Source organism: Centrocercus urophasianus, unplaced genomic scaffold (assembly GCF_019232065.1).
Source record: "Centrocercus urophasianus isolate 14NV4802_14NV808 unplaced genomic scaffold, USGS_Curo_1.0 seq_27, whole genome shotgun sequence".
NCBI classification, from domain to species: Eukaryota; Metazoa; Chordata; class Aves; order Galliformes; family Phasianidae; genus Centrocercus; species Centrocercus urophasianus.
The window spans coordinates 7978666-8003607 of record NW_024884833.1 but is presented as its reverse complement, the minus strand read 5'-3'; the positions used below and the strand labels follow the sequence as shown (position 1 = coordinate 8003607).

At 39.8% G+C, this 24942-nt stretch overlaps 1 protein-coding gene across 1 annotated transcript in view; it reads right to left on the bottom strand.

The window, feature by feature from the left end:
- Positions 1–15527: 15527 nt before the first annotated feature.
- CUNH9orf85 (chromosome unknown C9orf85 homolog) overlaps positions 15528–24942 on the bottom strand; it is an 18448-nt gene continuing 9033 nt past the window's right edge. The window contains exons 3-4 of the mRNA XM_042826936.1: positions 21401–21514; positions 15528–17601 (exon numbers count right to left, since the gene is read on the bottom strand). Coding sequence (XP_042682870.1) covers positions 17385–17601; positions 21401–21514 — 331 coding nt within the window. The 3' untranslated portion in view covers positions 15528–17384. The remainder of the gene's footprint in view (positions 17602–21400; positions 21515–24942) is intronic.

The window sequence follows — 24942 nt, the reverse complement described above, 5'->3', positions numbered from 1 at the left end:
TGCAATTTGCTTTTATTCATCTTCAACTGATTAGCAATCCATCAACTGCTAAAAATCAAACACTAATCAAATACAGTGTATTAATTCTTAGGTATCCTATTCCATGTGCTTCTTTTCTGGCACTGATGTTCACAGTCTTTAGGTCTCTGAGATGAGAATCACCTAAATATATCTCAATATTTATATCTAAAATATCTTTGATGAAAGAAAACAGAAACAAATTTGGCTAGTTTGGTCCGAAAAACATTGTCCTTTTATTTTTTAGATAAGAAACAATCCATTGTGGTCATTCCAGAAACATCTCATTTCTTTGCCAGAAGGGTGTTACCTATTAGATAGCATTTCCCTCCAACAGTCATGTCCTGAATGTCTTTGCCTTGCTCAGTCTCACAGTATGTCTTGCTGTAAGGCAAACAGAACTAAGTCACTACCAGGTCTTGATGCCATAAGAGAGTATTCCTTCATTAAGAAAGGGTGTTGAGCCATGCAGATGTTTCTGCTGAAGTGAGGCTGTGAACTTAGTTAAAAAAATTTCGGACCAGTCCAGATCCAACCTGAGAAAAAATGAAGCTTTGTCTAATTTGAAGCTTATATGATGGTCAAGAGATTCCGTAGAAGAGGAAAGAATAAAAGCTCTCCTTCCTACCAAGACACGTTCTCCAGAAATCTCCCACAGTCTAAACTCAGAAGAGCTTGATGAAATGCTAAGTAGAGCAGGAGCATGTGGAGTTTGCTTAGAACTTAGCACACATTTTCTGTATTTATATCTTTTTTCTCTGACTCATTCTGTTAAGTGTTTTCTCATCAACCAACCATCTATGTTTGGTGGAGAATAAGATACTGCCATTAATTCAAAGACTGGTGTTGTTCTTATGTTTTTAGATATCAAATAAGGTCAGGAAGTATAGTTAAAATATATTCCACATTTTAGAAAAATACATTTTACAATTCCTAAAAATTATTTCAGCTTTGTTCAAATGGAGGGAGGAGACCTGAGTCAAACACGTTTGTCCTCTATGCAGAATGACTAGAACAGCTACAGGCTAGGGGATCTAAATTGTTACGTATTTTAACATCATTTGAAATTAAGGGAATTGGTTTAGATATCTTTTGACAGATGGCATACAACTGAAAAGCTAAATGGCATGTATGTTTTCTATTCACATTTCTGAAAAGTGAAGAATAAAGCAACACTGTCATCTCCAAAGCAGTCCTTACATTATAAACCAAACAAGAAACTGTTTTTCCAGGCAGATGGCTTCTCTCACCTGGTAACTTAAATAGTGCTGTAGCTCAGTGACAAGTGCTGCAGGGGGAAGGCTTAGTTGAAGTCTAGGAATGAACCATCATGAAGCAGCAAGTATTTGGAGATATTATCTTCATTTTGGGGCTGGTGAGCTTTGGCATACTTCCAAAAGAACGAGAGCTCGATTTACAGCCGTTATTTTAAACACCACTCATGCATCTCCAGTTTTACTCCAGAGTGGCTTTGCGCATTGGCAAGGGGAAGGGATCACTTAACCAGCTCTGCTCCTGCTGCCTGCCCAACCACCTGCTCTGCTGCGCCCACTCCAGCCGGCCAGTGCTGTGTTTGCAACACACACGGAGAGAAGGAAGGACAATCTTCCTCTTTATCCTCTTTACCCAAAAACCTCCACTCCCCCCCAAAACCACACTGATCTCTTTTCCTTCCCAGACACAAAATCTTATTTCCTTTCTTTCCAGCGAAGGAAAGATAACATGCTGTTTTCCTATTAGTTAAAACATTAAAACTCAATTTTCACCTTGGTCCTAGCAGTCTCTGTAACATTGCAAGCACTGTCTGGAATTTATAACTGCTTCAGGAAAAGATCTTATAGCTAGCAGGATCCTTCATTCATTGCTCATCCTGCACCAAAATCCAGTAGTAGGCGCCCTCCCTAACTCTAGTGTTAATGCCTTTGCAGCCCTAAGGAGATGAACCATTTCACCATTCAAATGCAATATAGATTAAAACAAGAGAAAACCTTGATTTCCTTTTTCTGTTTTTCAGTTCAGTCTGTATTTAAATGCAAGCTCCCTCCTTGTCTGAGGCTTTGCATTGTTCAATGAGCTTTAATCCAGGGTGAATTTCCATGCTTTTCAAAAAGGGCTATACTGAAATGGCTTGAATAAAATGTGTTGTCATGTATATACAAGAAAATCACCATGAAACCTTCATTCTAACCTCATTCCCAAGGGTTGTTGTTTTTTTTTTTTTTTTTTTTTTTTGTTGTTTTTTGTTGTTGTTGGTTTTTTTTTGTTGTTGTTTTTTTCCCTACCTTTCAGAATTTTGTATAGCTAAGGTAGTTAAATACTTGAAGTAGTCTTTGAAAAATTACTTTGGAAAATGGTACTACAGCTAATTTCATCATTGTATTTCTTCTTTCTGTCAAGGTAATTTCAGATAAGTGAGACTTTGAGAATAACTAACAGCAACTGAAGAAAAAAAGTGTATGTTTGATGTTGAGATAAAAGCAGTTTTATAGAAAAGCCCTTTCTTACACTTTTCCAAGAGTTATACAAGTCATGGTAGCAAGAGAAGGAAGGCATTTTCTCATAACTGGATCTTGGCCACTGTATTGATCCAAGGCCAGCTAACCAGGAAGAATGTTTGCTGCATAGTTTTGTTAGCCAGAGCCGCACAACTGGAAACACTTGGGTGCACTTTCTAGAAATGTTTTTATTATCTGTTACATATCAGATATCCAATTCTCCTCTTGGTAAGTGGAGGAACTTTGAAAACCAACTCCTTCAGCTGCCCCCAGCTGGCGGCTCTCAGCACTTCACCTTCCTCCTGCCCTTCACTCAAAAGATCCCTGGTCGCATCGGTGCTCCTGAGCTGCTCCTCGTGTCAGGCACAAACCTACTGAGTGCCCACTAACCCCAGGCGTCTGTCAAAAATGAATTGGCCATGAAGGGTGTACCAGTGAGCTCCACGTGTTGAGGCACCAGTACTGCCTGGGAAAGGAGTGCGGGCTCACTGGTCATGCAGGTGCTTTTATCATGTACTTTGGACTTGTTTGATCAGCTTTTCTGCAATTTACCATCAGAATTCCCATGTAGATATGTGATTGGAGATAAACTGTTGCATGATACAGTAGCTCCAGTTTAAAACAAGGATTAACTATAACAAGTTTTCTGTTAGCATTGAGTTGCAAAGTAGCAAGTTTATTTTGGCAATGTAATTCTTTTGTGGGGTGAAAGAGAGCAAAACTGTGAACAATGACAATTGCAGAGTCTGTGCAGAAGTTAAGCTTTTGCTGTCACCATGGTTACTTACTTCTAAGCCAGAAACAGGGAGGGAACACACTGTTAATTTCCTGGAAGCTGTTCATCCCATTGAAACTATGTTATGTTTAGAGTCAGCCTCACCTGGCTTTTAAACCTATTCAAATGAATGAGCCTGCTTTAGATGCGGGGAAAAAAAAGAAAAAAAAAAAAAACAACAACACAGAAATTAATGTTCCTGAGCTCAGAACTGATAACAAGAGAAAAAGGAAACAAGCACAACCAGTTGAGGCTCTCTTTTTTCAGTTGATACAATAATCATTTGATTTCTTTTTCTTGTGGGGAAATCTGAATCCAAGGAATTTTCTACACCAAGTGTCGCAAATGGACACAAACTACACTATACATTACTTCAAAGAGAGAAGCTTAGATATGTTTATTGATACACTAGGATTATACATACTGACATATCAAAACTTAATTGTAAATAAGGCAGTGACTGCATAAGATTTGAGGTGGCTGTATATGTACTTACATATTGACGGCACAGAGGGTGAGGTAAACACCCTTACACAGAAGGCCTTCCCACTGAGTCACAACGTTCAATGAGGATCCCTTTCTTTTCTAAACTCCTTCAACCATGCAGATAAGGAGCCTATGTGCAGCTGGATCCATATGTAGTCCCAGGCTTGGGCAATGGTTTATGTCTGAGGGATTGTATGAGCACAATCTAAGACACAATCTTAGTGAAGCTAACAAAGTTTACAGTCAATCTAAGATGTGATCTTAGCAAGGCTGACCAAGCACAGAACAATCGATCAGACACTTACTGAGGATCTCTGTCAGCAACTTGTTCTGACATTAAGGTGTAAAGGATCTTTGTTCGGTCATAACCTCAATAAGTATCACTGCTCGAGAGAAGGTCTTGTCTTGCAGCTCAGTACCATGTAGGAGAGCTCAAAGGGGCTTTTGGGCTGATTACAATTGATGGGATAAGATAATTGACTCATAGTCAGATGTTGCTTTTTATGTTCATGCTCTATCGGCTCTTTCAGACCCTGCCACCAACAGTCACCCCAAGTTTGAGAAAGATTTGTGGTTGTTAATCTGTTTTAGCAAGAGTGCTATCAGTCCAGCTGTGCAAGGCCCTGTGTGCAAGGCCAGCTGAAGGATGGAGCAGAGGGAAGGAGAGGTGGGAGCAGGGGGAAGGAGCACTGTCATACCAGGCCACAAGGATTCTTTAAACTTGTAAAGCTTCTGATGCATGGGGCTTTTTCTAGGCCTTCTACAGTGATGTGTTCACCCTTGTGCCTTTCAAACCAGGAAAAAATTGTTAATAAATAAGTTAACATCTGGAAATTATGATTAAGAGAGTGTTCATGAAGTGTAAATAAACAGTGTTTCTGTTTATTAATTTATCTCTTTCAGCCAAAAGAAGGCCTTTTTTTTCCTCTTCTATCACTTGCTCAAATTCTAATCTACTCACTCCTACTTAGGAAGAAAAGGAGGTGGTTATTCTTGGAAAGGAGCTTCCTCCCACCTTTATTTTTCTTGAACTTAAGAAATTCCTTGACTCCAATTTTTCAATAGCTTCTGGAAATTCCTGTCCTAAAACTGAAAACAATTGGATGGAAATATTTCAATCAAGAAATTGAAAGTTTCAACCAATTCATGCAAGCATCAATAACTTCTTATTGGAATTGCATCATCAGCTTATTTGCATGCATTTTGGGTACCTTTCCATTATGAATGTCTGAAACTTAGTACTGAATAACACTGTCATCTTGCTATATGTTTTCCTAGTTAAGAAACATTTTACAGAGGACAACAAGTTGCCTTTAACTATTTCTTGTCCAAACAGCTATATCATATAAACCATTTCCTGCTAGATCACGCTGGCACTATGCAGGTTATTGCTGCACAAAATGATGCAAGGCAAAAATGTGTATAGGTCTGTAGAGAGATATATTTTCTTTTGTTAGATACAAAATCAGCAATCTGAGGATTGTCTGCCATTTGATAATCAAAATTGGTTCTTTTATTACGATATTAAGCATTAAGAATGGTGAGATACCACCAAATTTATTTTCTGATAACAAATATTAATTTTACCTCATTTTCATATCAATAATTGTATTTGTATATCTAATGCTAATTTTGACACTCTTATGCTTTCCTCTACATAACAGAAGAGTTCTTGACAGCTGAATATTGCTGGTGTAACAAACCCATTCACTGCATTAAGTACAGTTAATGCAAGTGACTCATGAGTGGAATTGAGAATAAAATGAACATTTTGGCTGCTGCACCTTCTCTGAAAAGCGAAACAGCAAGAAACTATCTTTTGTTTTAAGCGTCTTAAAGAGTCTTAGACTTTATAATGGTTCAACTTAAAACACCTTCCAACATCTAAGAACACTGATGCTCACCCCCGGTATGATGATACAAATATAGAAATACTGTTCTGCTGTTGCCATAGAAATGATTTTGGATCACAACAAAAAATTATTGAGGAATTTAGAGAAGATTTGACTGATGCTGTTAAATTTAATCTACTTCACTTTCAGTGCATGAAATTCAGCAGAAAGAACAAGTCAAGCCTCTCTGCATTAAACCATATAAAGGGGATGATGAGGACTGTCAGGACAGTAAAAAGTTGAACAGATTGTGACAGTGTCTTTGCTATCCAGAAGGACCTTAACACGCTCCAAAGGTGAGCCTGCAGGAATATAATGAAGTGCGAGGTTTTGCACTTGGGTCAGAGTAACCCCAAACACATATACAGAATGGGAGAAGAACTCCTTGAGAATATCCCTGTGGAGAAGGACCAGGGGTACCAGTGGATGAAAAACATAACATGAGACAGCAGTATGCTCTTGCAGCTTGGAAGGCCAATGGTATTCTGGGCTGCAGCAGAAGAGGGGTGACCAGCAGAGACAGGGAGGTGATTTTTCCTCTCTACTTTGCCCTCGTGAGACACCATCTGGAGTACTGCTTGCAGGTCTTGGGCCCCCAGTACAGGAAAGATGTAGAACAGCTGGGGAGAGTCTGAGGAGGGCCATGAAGATGATCAGAGGGCTAGAGCACTTCCCCTACGAAGACAGACTGAGGGAGCTGGGCTTGTTCAGCCTGGAGAAGAGAAGGCTGCAAGGAGACCTTACTGCAGCCTTCCAGTATTTAAAAGGGGATTATGAACAGGAGGGGAGTTAATTTTTTACAAGGGTAAATAGGGATAGACAGGACAAGGGGGGAATGGTTTTAAGCTCAAGGAGGAAAGGTTAAGATTGGATGTTAGGAGGAAGTTCTTTGCAGAGAGAGTGGTAAGGTGCTGGAACAGGCTGCCCAGAAAGGTTATGGATGCCCCATCCTTGGAGGTGTTCAGGAACCAGGTTGGATGGGGCCCTAGGAAGCCTGATCTAGTATTAAATGTGGAGGTTGGTGGCCCTGCCTGTGGTAGAGGTTTGGAGCTTGATGATCCTTGGTGTCCCTTCCAACCCAAGCCATTCTATGATTCTGTGATTCAATGACTCTATGATTGCATGATTCTATGACAGCTGGATAGCACATAAGGGTGGTAGGGAAGGCTGGTCAGCAACAGGAAACAGTCTGCTTGGAGATCTTTTAATCTACCACTCCCTGAAAAAACAGAAAACATGGCTAAAATAGCAGAAACATCCCACTCCACCGTGCTGCCAGTTTTGCACCATCAGAAGATGCATGCTTTTGCTCAGCTGACATGGGACTTAGTTCAGAAGAGAGACTTTGCTTCAGAAGTGAGTATTTATTATCTCACTTTGTTGGGTTGGAAAGAGGTTTAAACAAAAGTCTGAGAGCCGAAGCCTCTGAAGCAATCACTCTCCCTCTGTGACAGCTTTACACCAGAAACATGACTAGTTTGGATAAACAAGGTTGTTACCATTTGTGAGCAAATATTTTTGTGAATCACAGCATTATGCAACATTATGCTAATACTCCGCATGTCCATGAACCCTGGTCTGTGGAGAAAAAGTTGTTCTAAATGTGTATAGTTGAACAAGGCTCCATAGTCAAAATAATCACTAGCACAATACAAATTTTAAAATGCAAACTTCATAAAGCATTAGATTTAGTACCAAACTCCCATTGATCGTTATACAGTTTGGATTTGTACCAGGAAAAACCACCGGAACTTCCTGGAACAAAAAATGTTTTGCTGTACTGTTCTGTGAAGCACTATCCAGACCTGTCTTACTAATTAAAAGAACACATCAGTGAATGCTCTTATGCACATGGCTTATTGTCAGAGATTACTGACCAGAATATGAAATTAATAATAACAGGAATAACAAAAGAGCTCAGTAACTGGACAGTAAATAGTTTTCAGATTTCTAATCTCAAGCACTTATGTTGTAACTTGTCCTGCTCATGACCACTCTTGTATGCACAATTCTCCAGAAAGCACACTCCCACATGATTCAGGAACTTCTAAAGCAGAAAATACAAACCACCTCCCTCCGTAGACTCAAATATAATTCTTTGATTCTAAATATTCAAATGATGAACATTCAGAACATTATGGATATTTTTTTTCCAGAGCCTTCAAATACGTAACTGACATTATGGGACATAATTCATCTTCTTGTTGTTCTTACTTTTGCTGTCATTGTTGACATCTTTCTTTCAATAAAGGATTTGCTGTTCATGAATTTTATCCCATAGTGTATACAGCAACTAACTTTCAGTAACATACAGGCATTTCATCAGTTTGATATACATGGATCCCTACGTGCATGCTCACAAATTTTCTTACAGATTTGCTAAATCTGTGCCTTGAAATGTATGTATTAACAATGCTACAGTAATCTATATTTTTGGTACTCAGAACTGAGATTGCAGTAATGTAGAGACTATTTAGATAACACACTCAGTAAAAGGCAAACTGGGTCTGGCTGGGAAGAAATTGTCTTCATAGCAGCCCATATGAAGCTATGCTTTGGATTTCTGTCTGATTCTGTCAGTAAGACACCAATGTTTTGATCATTTCTGGTCACTGCTTGGACATATGAGAGGCTTTTACTCTTTTCTACTCTGTCACTCTGTAAGAAGTAGTCTGGGAGGGGGACACAGCCAGGAGAGCTGACTCCAACTGACCAAAGGGAAGTCCCATTCTTTATGATGCCATGCTAGTAATAAAAGCTCAAGGAAATGAGAAAGAAGGGAAGTTATCTTTGATGGTGTTTGTCTTCTGAAGTGACTTTTCATTTGCTGGTGCCCTGCCTTCCAGGGAGTTGCTAAACACCTGACTGCCAACAAGAAGCAATGAATGAATGCTTTGCTTTTTCCTTGCTTGCTTCCCATCTTTTGCATTCAGTTAAGCTGTCTTTTTCTTAATCCACAACTCTTCTCATTTTCCTTCTACTTTCTCCCAATCCTGAAGACTGAAGAGCAAGTGTGGGGCTGCATGGCCATGTGGCAGTTAGTTAGCCAAGGCTGATCCGCCATGGGAAGGCAAGTGCTTAGTTAGACAGACGATAGCATGAGAAAGTAACATTACTCTTTTTTACTTCCTCTTCTTGGCTAACTGAAGATTATTTTATTTTCTTTCTACTCTGACATGCACCCGCTTTTCTGCACTTTATTTACTAGCAGCTCAGAGATTGTCCTGCAAAGCAGCTGCTGAAAACTTACAAGCTCAGTGGAATGTCATTTGGTAGCAGCATTTTTCATTTTTAGTTTCCTTCTGTCCCAACAGTTCTGAGCTGGTTTTCTAAGACTACCAAGGAAATTCACAAACTGAGGTTAACATACCCCATCCCGGGAGCCACACAAGGCCAGGTTGGATGGGGCCCTGAGCAGCCTGATTGGTGGGGAGCAGCCCTGCTCATGGCAAGGGCTTTGAGGTCCCTGCCCATCCAAGCCATTCTGTGATAATTTATATGTCATTTGCGCATTGATTTTATTTTTAAATTCACACAAGAGAAGGCTAGATTTCTGAATGAGGACCTTAACACTCATTTTAAAAATTCACACAAATTCACACATTATCTATGTGCAGCACTACAGCTACCAGAGCAGAGCCCAGGCTGGGAGGCATGGCCTTTTAAGCCTTCCCTAAAAGCAGATTCCAAATCAAAAACAGAGCTCCTGGCTCAGTTGTCCACTGTTGATCCCAGCTCCTCTTCTGAGTAGCTGTAACCCCTCTAGAAGCGCAGAATAGCCACACCTTTCTGCACTGGTATCATCGTGAGACAAAATCTGGTGAGAACAAGGCACTTTCATGGTACAGAGCCTGGTGCCTTGAGGAACCAGTTGTTTCAAAAGCCTCTATCACACTTAGTACAAAGCCAAATTGCAAGCCAACCTTTTCACTTTGTTATAGTGACACCTGGTGTCACAAGGGAATTTATTCTAGAGAGGAATGTTGTCAGCATCACACCAGAAAGTCTTGCCTCTTTTCTTGGTGATACACTGCATATCACCAGCAAGCATGTTTTGCTGGCTTTTGGATATAATATATACATTTTTTTTCAACACTGTTTTTCTTGTTCTGCATTCATTAAGAAAAAATATATGTATTAGTATATAAAAGGTTATGCTTCATTTTACACAGGCTACAGAAAAAAAGCTCTGGTAAGGAATTGGTTAGGATTTAAGATTTTGGGATTCTACTGACACCCTCTTGCTGAGCTGCCAGCTGTGAAACTTTGCAGATCTTATGACCCTCATGTTTCTGTCTTACCTCACAAATTATACTCTGGATTAGGATCTGCCATTCAAGTTTGAGACCTTGTCATCAATGGAATATCAAAACACTCATGAGAATAAGAATGCACAAGTCAAAGAAACCTCAGTCAAAGTAAGTAAGTCAAGCATCAAGTCCAGTGGAATATCTTGATGTTAAATCCATTAGAAAAGACATATTTAACCATCAAAATATATTCAGGATCAGTAAATCAAGTCTTGTTGTCACACAACTTATTTTTAAGAAGGGGCAAAGGTGTCCCAGGTGGAGAATAACGTGACTCGGTGGTCTTGGTTATGAAGCAGCTTTGCATGGAGCAGAACTTTGCTCATTAACATTAACAATGCTGGATGATGCTTAAAGGAATGGGGAAGGAATGGCTAGGGAAACACCATCAAATTACAGTGATAACTTTGTATTTTGCCACTGTTATGGCCTAGTTTTAACTTCAGGAACTGGATTAGTAATTCTTTCTAGGTGATTTGTTTTTGGGCTCCAGAACAAAAATTACCCTGCAGAGTAGTTTCCGTCCATTACAAAATTGCTTTCATTTTCACCTAAAATTAAGAGGCCTGAGACAAGAACAAGGTATTTCTTTCCTCACAGCTTGAGTGCAAATCTCGTTAAGAATGCCAGGAGGCAATAAACACTAACTTGTTTTCAGATCAATTATGCTAAAGCAGTAGGTTGTTATTTGGATTAATTTCTACATGTATTACAATGACAGCTGGAACCTGTGAAGATGAAGAGAGGCGGCTGTGGGCTGTGTGCACCTCTGAATTTCCATACTCACAAGCTCAGCATTGTGTTTATTTCAGTCAGTGGCTTTTTCTTTGTTTTTCATCTCCACAGGGCATTTTGAACAGACCTGGCTCAGGAACTTTGCCTGACACCCTCAGATATTTGGCAGAGACCCTCTTCTCCATTGAAAGGCTAGAGGCATAAACACTTCATTTTGTGTTCTCATTAATGGTAAGCCAAACTTCCCCCCCTCAGTGGGCAGAAAAACACTCACTTTAACCACTACAGAAGTGAGGTCAGGGCTGCCACATCCTTGGAGTGGCAGGAGAGAAGAATGGCCAATTGGACACATTTCTGGGGTGCTGGGCGAGCGCTGCAGCCCTTTTTGTGTCACTGTCAGTCAGCTGCTAATGGGATTTTTTGAAATAATCCACATAGTTAACCATCCTGGTTGTTTGGCTCCCAGAGTCATCAGAGAAAAGTTAAGCTGTGGGGGTGTGAATGGAGCAACTAGCTGAATAAAGTGATTCAATATGTAATTCTGTTCTGATGCAGAAGAGATCATAATGTTACAAATGATCATAATTATTTGTACTCAAATGCAACCCAAGCTAATACAAAGACTGTGGAGAGTAAGAAAACTTTCTGATGAAACAGTAAAAATTCTGTCATTCCAGAAACCACATAGCTCAGAGATGTCTTAATCCTTCACGTTGCACTTTCCCAAAGAAGAATATTATGTCATAATGGCATCAGATCTTGACAAACCTAGACATTTATGCCAAATTCCTCATTAGATTGTTCTTTTCGGAGCACAGGATTGCAATTCCATAGCATCTAAAGAATATATAAGAATATATTATGCCTTTTCTCCAAATGATGCAGGTACAAGCTTGTTCCATTCTGGGAGGTTCAGCTTCTTTTAAGAAAGACTCAGCCACTACTGATGAGTTGAGTATGAGACATTACTTATTGCCAGTGAAATTCTTTAAAATCTTTGTCACATAAACAACAGAAAATCTGCCACTGGTGAAATAATAGGCTTTACCTTCCCATGGGTTTTATTTTTCCTTGGAAATGAAAGGTTTAGGGTTATTCTGCACTTCTCTACTGTAACAAGAAATGCCGTAGGGTCCATTTATCTCTTCTCCAAGAAGTTCAGCTTCATTTCATTTTACATACAACAACGTGTTGTTGCTACACAGAATAACCTGGAGAAAGGTAGTTACAGCTCATAGGCTGTATCAATTCTCATTTAAGCTAGGAATTTGCACAGCACAGAGCCAGACTGAGAAAAAAGGAATAACTAATGAGGAGGTCGGCTAGAGAGAGCAGTTCAAACTGTCACATAATCACTCTGCAGTCCTTGATTTAACAAGTGTTACAAGTTTCACTATTGCTACACTTACAAGCACTTAAACTGTGGTTAATCTTCATAGACTATTTTCACACACTATGTCAGGCTTGCTCAGGAAGTACATAGGGAACAGTAAGAGAAGTGCTGGGAACATAAGTATGACAAACTTGACTCTCAGAAATACAAGCTGTCCTATAAAGAGACATTTAAAGTGAGTGCTACTATTCAGGAACACACATAACCATTTCATATTTTTGTACTAAAACTTGGTCTTCTGTGCTGCAGTCGCATCAGTACATAAATGAACAAATAAATAACCAAACAAACAATTTGGTACTGCTTTCAAAGCCCTCTTAGTTATGCAATTACACCAAACTCTTTAACCTGGTTTTCTAAAAATTCCATCAGTGGTGAATTGAAATACGGATGATGCACAACTGAAATTCAAGTAAAATTCTAATGTGTTGTCTGCGGCGTGTGTTGTATTGTGACTTCAATTTGTGAAGTTAGAAACACTGGTTTGCTAACTTATTTCTGTAGGAAAAACAAACAAACAAAAAAGCAAACTTCCCTGTTATTTTATCTTAACTGTTTTAAAGAATCCAACAAAAATATCCACTATGTGAAACTTGGCAAGTATTTCATTTCTAGCCCACTACAGGTGATTTGTATGAGAACACGCTATCGATCTCTACACGGACCTACCTCATTTCAAATACTAGTATGTTTTCAACTGTTTTGAGGACAAGAACCCCATTTTACATACTCACTGTATGTGATGAGAGCATGTATATAGAACATGTATTTTTCATATATACCTTTGTCCTCTTAAAAGCTTTCAGATAAAAGGCAGGCAGAAGAAATGAAACGTGCTGACAGTGTGTATGACCAGCACCCTAAACATCTTGTTATTAAGGTCTCCTTATGCTACTTAGAATCCTTTCCTCATTAGCAGCTTAAGTCAGAGAGATGCTTTCTATAAGGAGAGGCAGTTTTGCATTTTCTGTCGGAGTCCATTTATTTGTGAGAATTCCTGAACAAAGAAAACACATGTAATTGTAGGGCTAGAGGTGGCTCATTTTTCACTACCTGCTATTTTTTTCCTCTATTTTCCTTGCTAATGCTACGATTTGCATCTCAGCATCCAAGTACATGCCCATTATAGGGAGAAAACTACTTACCCTCTTCTTAATTAACCAGTAGTCCTATAAAGCTTTCAGAGGCTGGTATTATATACTTTAGAGGAATATAGATCAATCAGTAGACAAGAGGAAAAACTGCCCAACCCCATGCAAAACTAGGAGTAAATCACTGACAATGCTTTTTGTACCACAAGATACTTTAAAACACTTGAGTATGTTTCAGAGATACCAACAAATTTTGACAAAACAGATTGATAGAAAATGGTGCTAGGAAGCAGCAGCATCCATAAAAAGGACTTTCCTCATGTTGCAATGAATCCAGATTCTCTGAACACATCCATACATATGGGAATTTTGTTTTCCGGAAACCTGATGAAGTAAATAATGACCGGTTCTATGATAAGCATTTCCCCTAATGAAGTGAGAATCATCCTGCATGCCTTACACACATATCAACAGTCCATTATCTAATTAATTACTATCAGCGATGAGTCACACCAAATGAGAATTGATAACGCTTGTATGGACAATTAACTAACAGGAATCCACCTGTACCAGCAGCATCACCCCATCTTCTTTATTCTTCAGATGACTAATTATTAACACCTATCATTCCCTTCTTCAGTAATGTACTAGGCATCTACCCACAATGCTCAGTAAAATTCCTGAAATCCCTGTCTGTCATCCTACACAGATCTCTTAAATATCATCTCAGCATACTGCCTCATGGTGATAGCATTTCCCCTCTTGCTAAGTTTACAAACTCACAGTATTCCTTGTAAAAGAAGAAGTAGGAGCCCTTCAAAATCTCAGTTAAAAAAAATACTTTAAAAATCCAAAGATGATTCCTATTGTGTAACTACCCTGGTCAGAAAACAAAAAACCTTTCCAGATTGATCATAGAATGGCTTTTGTCAGAAGGGACCTTAAAGATCCAACCACTCTGCCACGGATAGGGTTTACACCCACCAGATCAGTTTGCACATGGCCTCATCCAACCTGGACACCTGAACACCACCAAGGATGGGGCAGTCACAGCCTTTGCAGGCAGCCTGTGTCAGTGCCTCACCACTCTCTCAGGAAAGAATTTCCTTCTAAAAGTTGATCTTTCATGCGATTTTCTCACCAATTTTTTTTTCTATCAAAGATCAATATTTAAAGAGGTTCTATCTCTAGAGAACTCTCATTTCAACAAGCACTTCATGCACACACGCACACACACACACCAACAAAAAAAACCCAAAACCCTGTAATTCTGAACTATTGCTTAAATCTTATAAAAATTATATCTCCCTGTAATTCCAAATTTATTCTGACTTCTGTCAAAAATTAATAAGAAAACAAAGACTGCTCTTTTTATTCCCATGTTCGAGGTATCTTCAGTAAAACTTATTTTCCCTGTAACAGTGAACATACATGAACACAGAATTTTACAAGCTGACTCACACCACCATGTGAGTGTGCTGTTTTAGTTGCAGCAGTCATTTTCATTGGTGCATCTTTTAGCTACAATTAAGACCAACAACACAACATCAAGAGCTGTCTTCAGAGAGTGTCTTTGCTAGGCTAAATCCTGTCAGCCACCCCTGTAGTTTTGCTCAATCCCAGCAATTTCATCATAGCCTTGTAGAATCAGTCTTGTAACATCTTGTCATACTAGTAGCATCAACTACCCAAGTAAACTCTGAATAGACAATTAGTTACGACACGTAAATATGTTAACTTCAAACTATTTTATAACACCTTTTGTTTTGGTTGCTCTTGTTGTTCAACGTCTCTTCCTCCATACTGATAGATTATAACAATGACTTTGACAAGGCAGCCCTTCCCCTTTTCTTACTGCCAATTGCTCAAGTTTTCCTATCATTTCAGGATTTCCTTTCGCCTTTGGACAGAAGGCTAGGTCATTATCAAATTTTTCCAAGTGAAAGAATGTTTCCTGTAGGCATATCATTCTCATGAAAACTCACATTTCCCCTTCGTAGAGCCCCTCTCTGCAGCTGATGCCAGATTACTTATTAACTACACGCCAGAATCACCATGCATTTGCAGTGTCTGCTGGGGATGTTCCATATTTACTCTGTCTTTACCAGCGTCAACTGGCAGAACAACAGGCAACGTCACACAGAGACAGACGTCACTGCTGACCTGGTGGGAGGACACATCTGTCAATGCGGTGTGACCTTCTGACCATCTTCTAGTCTCTTCTAAACACCACACAACTTCTCTTCTACCACTAAGCATCTCTTAGTGCCTTGCAGATTAACTATTGGACTCTTCCAAGCCAAGCCAAGCCAAGCCATCACCATTCCATACATTTTATAATGATGAATTTTTTATTATTGAAATTGAGTGAAATAATCTGAGTTGATCACAAAGCTAGTTGTTTAGCTTGTAAACAACATATGTATAGATAGAGGGAAAAAGGAGGCTGGTTGTTTTGGTCATAAATTCTAGTGCTTTATGATTGCAAATAAGCATAAAAATGATATTCAAATAGTTAGCAAACGTTACACTTTGTCTCAGTGAAGAGCTATAAGTCTTGATGTATTAAGAAGAACAGAGAAGACCATGATTTGCAATTGCTTGGTGCTCACAGTTATCATAAAACACTTTGCAAAAATCAATATATGACAAAATGGACACAGAAAAATTTCTTTCTTCAAAAGCAGAGGGGCAGCACTGAAAAGAAACAAGAACTAAATCATGCAGATTACTAGTCCTTAGAGATAATTTAAAAATGATGTTTTGGATGTTAGTATACAAACTTACAAGAAGTTCAGAAAAAGTAAATGTGATGTTTTAATATCCCATGAAAATATATAAAAGTGAAAGACAAATCTAAATAGAAGATATTAAATAGCATAATGCTTAAGGCCTTATCTGTAGTGACGAGAACATAAACAGTAAAGAAAAAAAATATATGAGCTCAATGCTAGATGACTGATTACAAGAATTTTGCTGCTGTGTATTATTAACAATACTAAATACTAATGCTGTCATTTCAATCTGAACAGGTTCTGTGCTCCTGACCACTCTATATCTTAGCACTCCATATCTTGATAAGCAGATTTTCTTTGAAAGTCAGCTACGGTAGAGACATGGTGGCTATCCCTATCCAAAAGAAATAAAAGTTTCAGTATTTCCATATTTTGAAGGAAAAACACAAGTCAAAGTCCCTCACAATTGATTTGAAGAAGACATTTTTACATTTTTTCTTTTTTTTTTTTCTGTGCCTCGTAACTGCAATTCAGACAACGCCAAACAAGCTGGTTAATTTTTCAGTGGTCAGTAAAAACTATATTGTTAGTTGTTCTTGCATTAAACTATTTAGTAAACAAGAAGCACTTCTCCTGCATTATTCATAGATGTGGCAGATGACATAAAACAAATCAAATCACACTGAATCCAGCAGAAGTTCATTTCAGTGAAGTTCTTCTTAGAGCTTAGTCTACATTGAAATAATCCCTACAAGGAACTGAAAGTCAGGAATCCTGCTGTGTAATAGTACGGCATTTGAAATCGTAACTTATTAAACATAATTCTATATTAGCATCCCTGCATGGCACCTAAGTGTTTTTGTATTAGAGGAAACTACATTATGTCTACATCCGAATGAAAAGAAAGTGTGGAACATGTATGAAAAATTCTAAAGTCTTAAACATTTTTTTTTTCTTTTTTCCATTTCAAAATTTTGGTAAAAACAAGGTCACAAATATGAAATGGATATTGATGGCACTTAGGCACTCTTCCCATGGAAAAGAGACAGCTGGAGTAAGAACAATGATTACTTGATATTTCAGTAATGGCCTCTGGAAGCTCACTGACAAAAGATGCAAGTTCTTCCCTCAAAATCTATTAAAATTGGTTTAACTTTTTTTTTTTTTTTTTTTTTTTTTTAAATGACAGAACTTTTTATTTTTTTATTTGAACTACAGATGTCCATGTAGTTTTTCAAATGGCAATACAACAGTTGTGTAATACTGGACTCGATAACACACAGAGGAACATCCATACAAGAAATAACTGTACTTAAAGATTCAAACTCTGAGTCTTTCAAACAAGTAACAAGTCTCTCCACAACAAGAATCAAAACACACTGTGCCAGTACATGAGGATTTTTAAATGTCAGACCAGGTTTTCAGAGCAGAAGTCAGAGGAAAGCATCAGTCTATCACAATTCATTGTGTACAGTCTCTTCTACAAACTCAAGTTTTTGAATCTCTGTCCTTTCAAAGTTCATACTTTTAAATCTTTCTTCAAGCCTATCAGAATCTTCTTCACTGTCTGTACTACTCAAGTTCGTGTCAAAATCCAGTTCATCCTCCAGTCCACTTTCCTGGCCGTTTTTAGAAGTCTTATCCTCAATTCCATCTTGTCCTTTATTGATCCTGCAAAAAATCAATATTAAGTTAGCAACTATTACTTCTGGAATTTATAAGTATTTTAAATAAGAATGGGATGAAGGACACAACAGTCTACCTGGGTGGTGGGGGAAGGAGAAAGGAGAAAATAATCTAAAATTACTTTCATGTTGAGTAGACAGTAAGGGAAAAGAGACTAAGAAATAAAAAGAATACATATTTAAGTATGATAAAATCATAGAATAACTTAAGTTGGAAGGAAACTTAAGGATTAATCAAGTTCCAACTCCCCTACCACATGCAGGACTACCAATCAGTAGATAAGTGCTAGGCCTGGTTGCCCAGAATCCCATCCAGCTTGGCCTTGAATACCTTCAGGGACGAGGCATCCACAACCTCTATGGGCAACCTGTTCCAGCATTTCACCACCCTCTCAGTGAAAAGCTTCCCCTGACATCTAACATAAATCTTCTCTCCTTTACTTTAAAACTATTTCCCCTTGTCCTATCTCTATCTACCTGTGTAAAAACTCGACTCTCTTGTTTACGACTTCCCTTTAAATAATGGAAGGCCACAATGAAGTCTTCCTGCAGCCTTCTCTTTCCCAGACCAAACAAGACAGGCTCCTTAAGCCTGTCCTTACAGAAGAGGTTCTCTGGCCCTCTGATCAGCATCATGGCCCTCCTCTGGACTCTCTTGAAAACAGCTCTACATTTTTTCTGTGTGCAAAGACTGGAGGCAGGACTCCAGCTGGGGCCTCATGAGAGAAGACCACCTTCCTTGTCCTTCTGGCTACCCCTCTTCTGATGTAGCCTAGGATACTGCTGGCCTTCCAGTCTGCAACCACACACTGCTGGCTCATGCTAAGTATTTCACCTCCTAAGACCCCTATATCCTTCTCAGCAGGGCTACTCTCAAAGAATTCTTCTCCAAGTCCATATACATAGCTGGGATTACCCAAACCAAGTGCAAAATCTTATACTTTCTTTTGTTAAACCTCATTGGCTTCACATGGGCCCACCTTACAAGTTTATCAAGCTTCATTCTGGCTGGCATTCCTTCCTCCTGCCATATCAACTAGAATCATAGAATTATAGAGTCACAAGGTTGGAAAGGACCTGCAAGATCATCTAGTCCAACCATCCTCCCATCACCATTGCTACCACAAGCACTAAACCATATCTCATAGCTCCTCATGCAGGCACCTCTTGAACACTGCCAGGGATGGCGACTCCACCACCTCCCTGGGCAGCCATTCCAGTGCCTGACCACTCTCTGAGAGAAAAAGTTCTTCCTCATGTCTAACATAAACCTCCTCTGGTACAAATTGTGGTCATTTCCTCAGGTCCTGTTTGTTGCCTGGGAGAAGAGGACAAAACCCTCCTCATCACAGCCTCCCTTGAGGAAGTTGTAGAGTGCAATGAAGTCTCCCCTGAGCCTCCTCTTCTCCAGAGTAAATAATCCCAGCTCCCTCAGCTGCTCCTCATAAGATTTGTGCTCCAGATCCCTCACCAGTTGCGTTTTCCAGGGCCTCAATGTCTTTTTTGTAGCGAAGGATCCAAAACTGAACACAGTACTCAAGGTGCGGCCTCACCATTGCTGAGTAGAGGTGGATGATCACCTCCCTGCTCCTGCTGGCCACACTGTTTCTAATGCAGGCCAGGATGCCATTGGCCCTCTTGGCCACCTGGGCACACTGTCGGCTCATGTTCAGCCGAGCATCAACCAACACTCCCAGGTTCCTTTCCTCTTGACACTCATGCAGCCACTCAGCCCCAAGCCTACAGCGCTGCATGGGGTTGTTGTGCCCAAAGTGCAGGACCCGACACTTGGCCTTGTTGAACCTCATCCCATCCACCTCAGCCCAGTGATCCAGCTTATCTAAATCCCTCTGAAGGACCTTCCTACTCTCAGGAGCAATGACACCACCTCACAGCTTGGTGTCATCTGCAAACTTACTGAGGGTACACTCAATCCCCTCATCTAGGTCATCAATAAAGATATTAAACAAGATGGGCCTCAGACCCCTGGGGGACACCACTTGTAATGGGTCGCCAGCTGGACTTCACTCCATTCACCACTACCTGTTGGGCATGGCCCTCTAACCAGTTCCTTACCCAAAGAAGGGCATACCTGTCCAGGCCTTGGGCAGCCAGTTTCCCCAGAAGAATTATGTGAGAGACTGTGTCACAGTCTTTGCTAAAGTCTAGGGAGACTATATCAACAGCCTTCCCCTCATTTGCGAGTCTGGTCACCTAGTCCTAGAAGATGAGGTTGCCTTTCATAAACCCGTGCTGGCCGGGCCTGACCCCTTGGATGCCTCACACATGCCGTGTGATCTCACCCAAGATGATTTGCTCCATAACTTTCCCTGGTAGCAAGGTCAGGTTGACAGGCCTATAGTTCCCTGGATCCTCCTTATGATCCTTCTTGTAGATTGGAGATCTGCAAATCTCCAATCCTCTGGGACCTCTCCAGATAACCAGGAGCACTGGTAGATGACCAAGTCCAGCTTGGCAATCACCCCCGCCAGCTTTGTCAGCAACCTAGGATGAAGCCTGTCCAGTACCATGGATTTGTGACAGCCCAGATGGAGGAGGGGCTCTCTAACTGTATCCACCTGAATCACCCGGGATGCATTCTGCATAGCATCCCAGACTTCCAGATCAGGGCGTAAAGTCCCTGAGAATAACTGATCTGCCTATTAAAGGAAGATGTAAAGAAGGCATTGAGGACCCCAGCCTTCTCCTTATCCTCAAAATACCATATGACACCATTCAGCTTGGTGTCATCAGAGAACTTGCTGAGGGTGCACTCACTCCCACCATCTATGCCATTGATAAGGATGTTAAAGAATACCAGTCCCAAGGCAGACTCCTGGACAACACCATTCGTGACCAGCCTCCACCTGGACACAGAGCCATTGACCACAACCCTCTGGCTGTGACCACACAACCAATTACTTACCCACCAAACAGTCCACCCTAGAAATCTATCTCTCTCCAATTTGGAGATAAGGATGTGGTTGGACCATATCAAAGGCCTGTCACAAGTCCAGGCAGATGATACCAGTTGCCCTTCTTTGGCCCACAGATGCTGTCACTCCATCATCACAGAAGGTGATCAGACTGGTCAGGCATGATATGTCCTTGGTGAAACCATGCTGGCTGTATGGGATTGCCAGCTCGTCCCTGATGTTCCTTAATATATCTTCCAGGAGAATCTGCTCTATGATTTTCCCAGGCACAGTGTATACACGTATATACGTATGATTGTATATAAACAGTCTGACTAACTAGTTAACTGCTGATGAGCAGTCATAGACTAGTAAATTAATATAGAATGCTCAATAAAAGTGACTTATTTACTAAAAGAATTAAAAAAAGAGGAAAGCCTGCTAAAAACATTGCAGTAACTGTGCTCAGTATCAGCCCATCTTTATTTCTGTTCCTGGTAACTGAATCATCAAATGACACACAAAATGCAAACAGTAAATTGGCTTATGCATATTTTATGATGCTCTATATTTAAATCTATTTCAAAGTACTTTGTTCCTAAGGTAGAAATACAATCTTCTCTTTGGTATTATAATAAAGTGTCTTATTTGAGTAAGACTTATTTGGCCCAGCCTCACTAACATCAATAAGCATTCCACCTTGGTTTCAGCAGAAGAAAATGAAGCTGATGAATTATACTGATTTCTGTCAGGATTATTCAGAATATGGCATGAAGTGTAACAGTGTCTTGTATAGTTTCCAAACAAGCCTTATTAAAAAGGGAAAAAAGAAGCGCAGCACTGAAACTATATAATTTATGAGCTACTTACGGAATTACAATTTCTTTTTCTTTTCCACATTTGGCACAAACTTCTAGTTTACTAGCACATGGTCGACAAATAATGTGGTAAGGATCTTTCACAGCTTTCTGGAGGCACTTCACACTGTGAAGAGAAAGAAAACATAATTACTTGTTTCTTTGACAAGCACTTATTAAATATTCTGTGTTGAAAGACAACACACACAACACAGAGAGCCTTCAAAAGAATTTCTATAGTCCACTCTAATTCTTTAATATTAAAACTAAAACTGAAGAAAAAATATTAAATCAAAAAAAAAATCTCACATTAAAGTGACAAAACAAATCTTTCAATTCATTTCAATTGGTTATTTTGCTTTAAAAGCTGCATAAATTATTCATCTGGCTTACCAATAAAAGAAAATAAAAACACAGTATAAGAAGGTGCATAGATTTTCACAGATTAAAAGGTTTCAATCAAAACAATGCAATGTCTTTTTCTTGAACTTCTCAGAATGTAAACAAAACCAGTGCTGGACTTTGCTTTCTACAAATCCATGCCTGCAAGGAACTTTATCCTAAACAAAACCATCCTAAATTTCTAGAGGTTTTTGGTTACTGTTATCAAGTATGGTAGAACTCTGTACATCAAATAATTTCTGAAATGCTACGGCTTAATGTTCAGCAGACACTTTTAATGCCTTGTATTTTTGGTGAACAGAACCTGGAATTAAATAACCCACACTAGGCAGCTGTCTTAAAATAAGTCATCCTTGCTTGGTTCTTCAGGCACTCAAAGTCTATCAGGAAAGCTTTTAGTATGTAGCATACAGTTCTAAACACTCAATTTGTAGACTAACAGGCTAAAGACAAACATCAAGTATATATCAATGTCTTGTAAGACTCTAGCATCTCTACAGCTCTTCTCAGTTGTGTCTCACTGTACACTATTAATGCAAGCCAGTTTGTCTTTAATACTTGAATTTTTAATACTTAAATACCCAAAATGAAATTAAAGGCTAAGCTGTAGTTCTACTAAAAATTGTAATTTAAAAAGAGGTTAAAAAAATATAAATAAATATATATGCATAAGTCCTTGATTTCCATACTCTGTGATGTATTTCAGTTTCTTAGCTTGAAAGTCATGTTTTTAAAGTATGTATTTATTTCATTTTGAAGCGTAACCAATTGAAATTCTTAATAGCCTAGGTCTTTCAGAACACTGGCCCATTCAGCCAGCATAGTACCAATGGATGTGGGAACAACAACAAAAAAATAACTGCAGAATTACAGAGTTAAGAATGATATGAAGTCTAATTTTCTTGTTCAAAACTATGACAACATACTTAGTCAGAAGCAGCTGTCCTGCAAAGCCACTTTTTCTATTCCTCATGTGCTTCCCTGATTTACAAATCTTTTTGTATCCTTTTTTTTTTTTTCTTACTTTTGGAGGTGGATAGAGAGAAGACAAAACAATCAAGCCTGTCAAGATCCATCTAGTTGACATCCCTTCCTTCTGCCATATCAACTACAACACTCAGCTTGATGTCATCAGAGAACTTGCTGAGGGTGCACTCACTCCCACCATCTATGCCATTGATAAGGATGTTAAAGAATACCAGTCCCAAGGCAGATTCCTGGACAACACCATTTGTGACCAGCCTCCACCTGGACACAGAGCCATTGACCACAACCCTCTGGCTGTGACCACACAACCAATTACTTACCCACCAAACAGTCCACCCTAGAAATCTATCTCTCTCCAATTTGGAGATAAGGATGTGGTTGGACCATATCAAAGGCCTGTCACAAGTCCAGGCAGATGATACCAGTTGCCCTTCTTTGGCCCACAGATGCTGTCACTCCATCATCACAGAAGGTGATCAGACTGGTCAGGCATGATATGTCCTTGGTGAAACCATGCTGGCTGTATGGGATTGCCAGCTTGTCCCTGATGTTCCTTAATATATCTTCCAGGAGGACCTGTTCCATGATCTTTCCAGGCAAAGAAGTGAGGTTTATCAGCCAGTAACACTTCACTTCTAGTTGGTCTGTCCAATATCTGGATCAGGAATTTATCCTCAGTAGACTCCAGGATTACTTGTATCATGCCATGTTGTTTTCCCAGCAAACTTCCAGGTGGCTGAAATCCCCCTATGAGGATAAGATGCTGCAAGCACAATGCCTCCTGTAGCTGAAGCAAGAAGGTCTCGTCAACAGGTTCCTCTTAATAAGGCAGCCTGCAATTAACCCTGACAATCAGATGTCCTTTGTTGGTTTCGTCCCTGATTTTAATCCACAAGCTCTTAACCTGCTCATGGCTGTTTCTCAGTCAGCTGTTTGCAATCTACCCTCTTCTTAACATAGAGAGAAACTCTATTGCCCCTCCTACCTTGCCTATCCCTTCTAAAAAGACTGTAGCCCTCAATCACAGTATTTTGGTTGTATGATTGGTCCCATCATGTTTCTAAGATAGCAATTGGGTCAGAGTTTTCTAATTACCAAGTTTCCATCTCCATACACCATGCTGTGTGCATTGGTGTAGAGACACTTCAGCTGGCCTATTGACCATGTTACCCTCCCATATGTCCTAAGTTCCACCGGGATAAATCTGAGGTTTTCCCCTTCTGCTTCCTAAAGTGACAGCATTTCCAGCTCTTCTCTGTCACTCAGTAGCACATCTCCTTCCTCCAACAAATTTAGTTTTATGCTCTGATGATCAGTCCTGCCAGCTAGCTGCCCAGGTATGTTCTTTGCCATCCTGCTTAGTTATATCCCAACCAACATAAGCATGTCCAGTTTATACAAAGGTGCAACCTAAATCATACAATCAAAAGACACCCATGCGTCCATTCACAAACTGGTCTATTCTCTTCCTGGTTCCTAGTATCCAACCAGGAGGACTGAGGAGCACTGTCAACGGTTTACAGGCTGGTTTGGCCCAGCTCTGTGACTAGGAAGGCGGAGGGATTTTGCAAATCCATACCTCCAGAAAAGGGAAACAGGGAGCCCAAAATAAAAATAGCAGCAACATCTGAGGAGAATCAAATTAATTTACTAAATATGGTATCAGAATGCATGACAATACACCATAATACAATATAATTAGAATCGAAGCTAATACATATAATGAGAGAGAGTGTCTGAAAGGTGGATAGGCCTCACCATAACCTCACCATTGAGGTGAGATGCGCAGTCTGTTTGAGCAACATGGAGGAGAGCCTGACTTAGAAGAGGAGGTCAGATGACCTACCACGGCCTTATGTCTGTTCCCCCTGAGCAGAAATGATAACAGCACAGTGAACAGTCTTCTAGGGAATCTAGTTCTTCTTCTCTTCTGGGTACCCAGAGCTGGAGCATTAACACTTCAACTCCCAGTGGACTACATGATGTTATGATGTGGAACACCAATAACCAAAAATCACAGAAGCATGACAAGAATACTACCTATGCTTCCACTCCCTTCATCATCTTCCCAAGGGTCAAAAAGTCCTTTTTAACATTTTGTAATTTCCTAGTTGCCTTCTGTCAACGGTTTATGGGCTGGTCCGGCCCAGTTCCGTGACCAGCAGG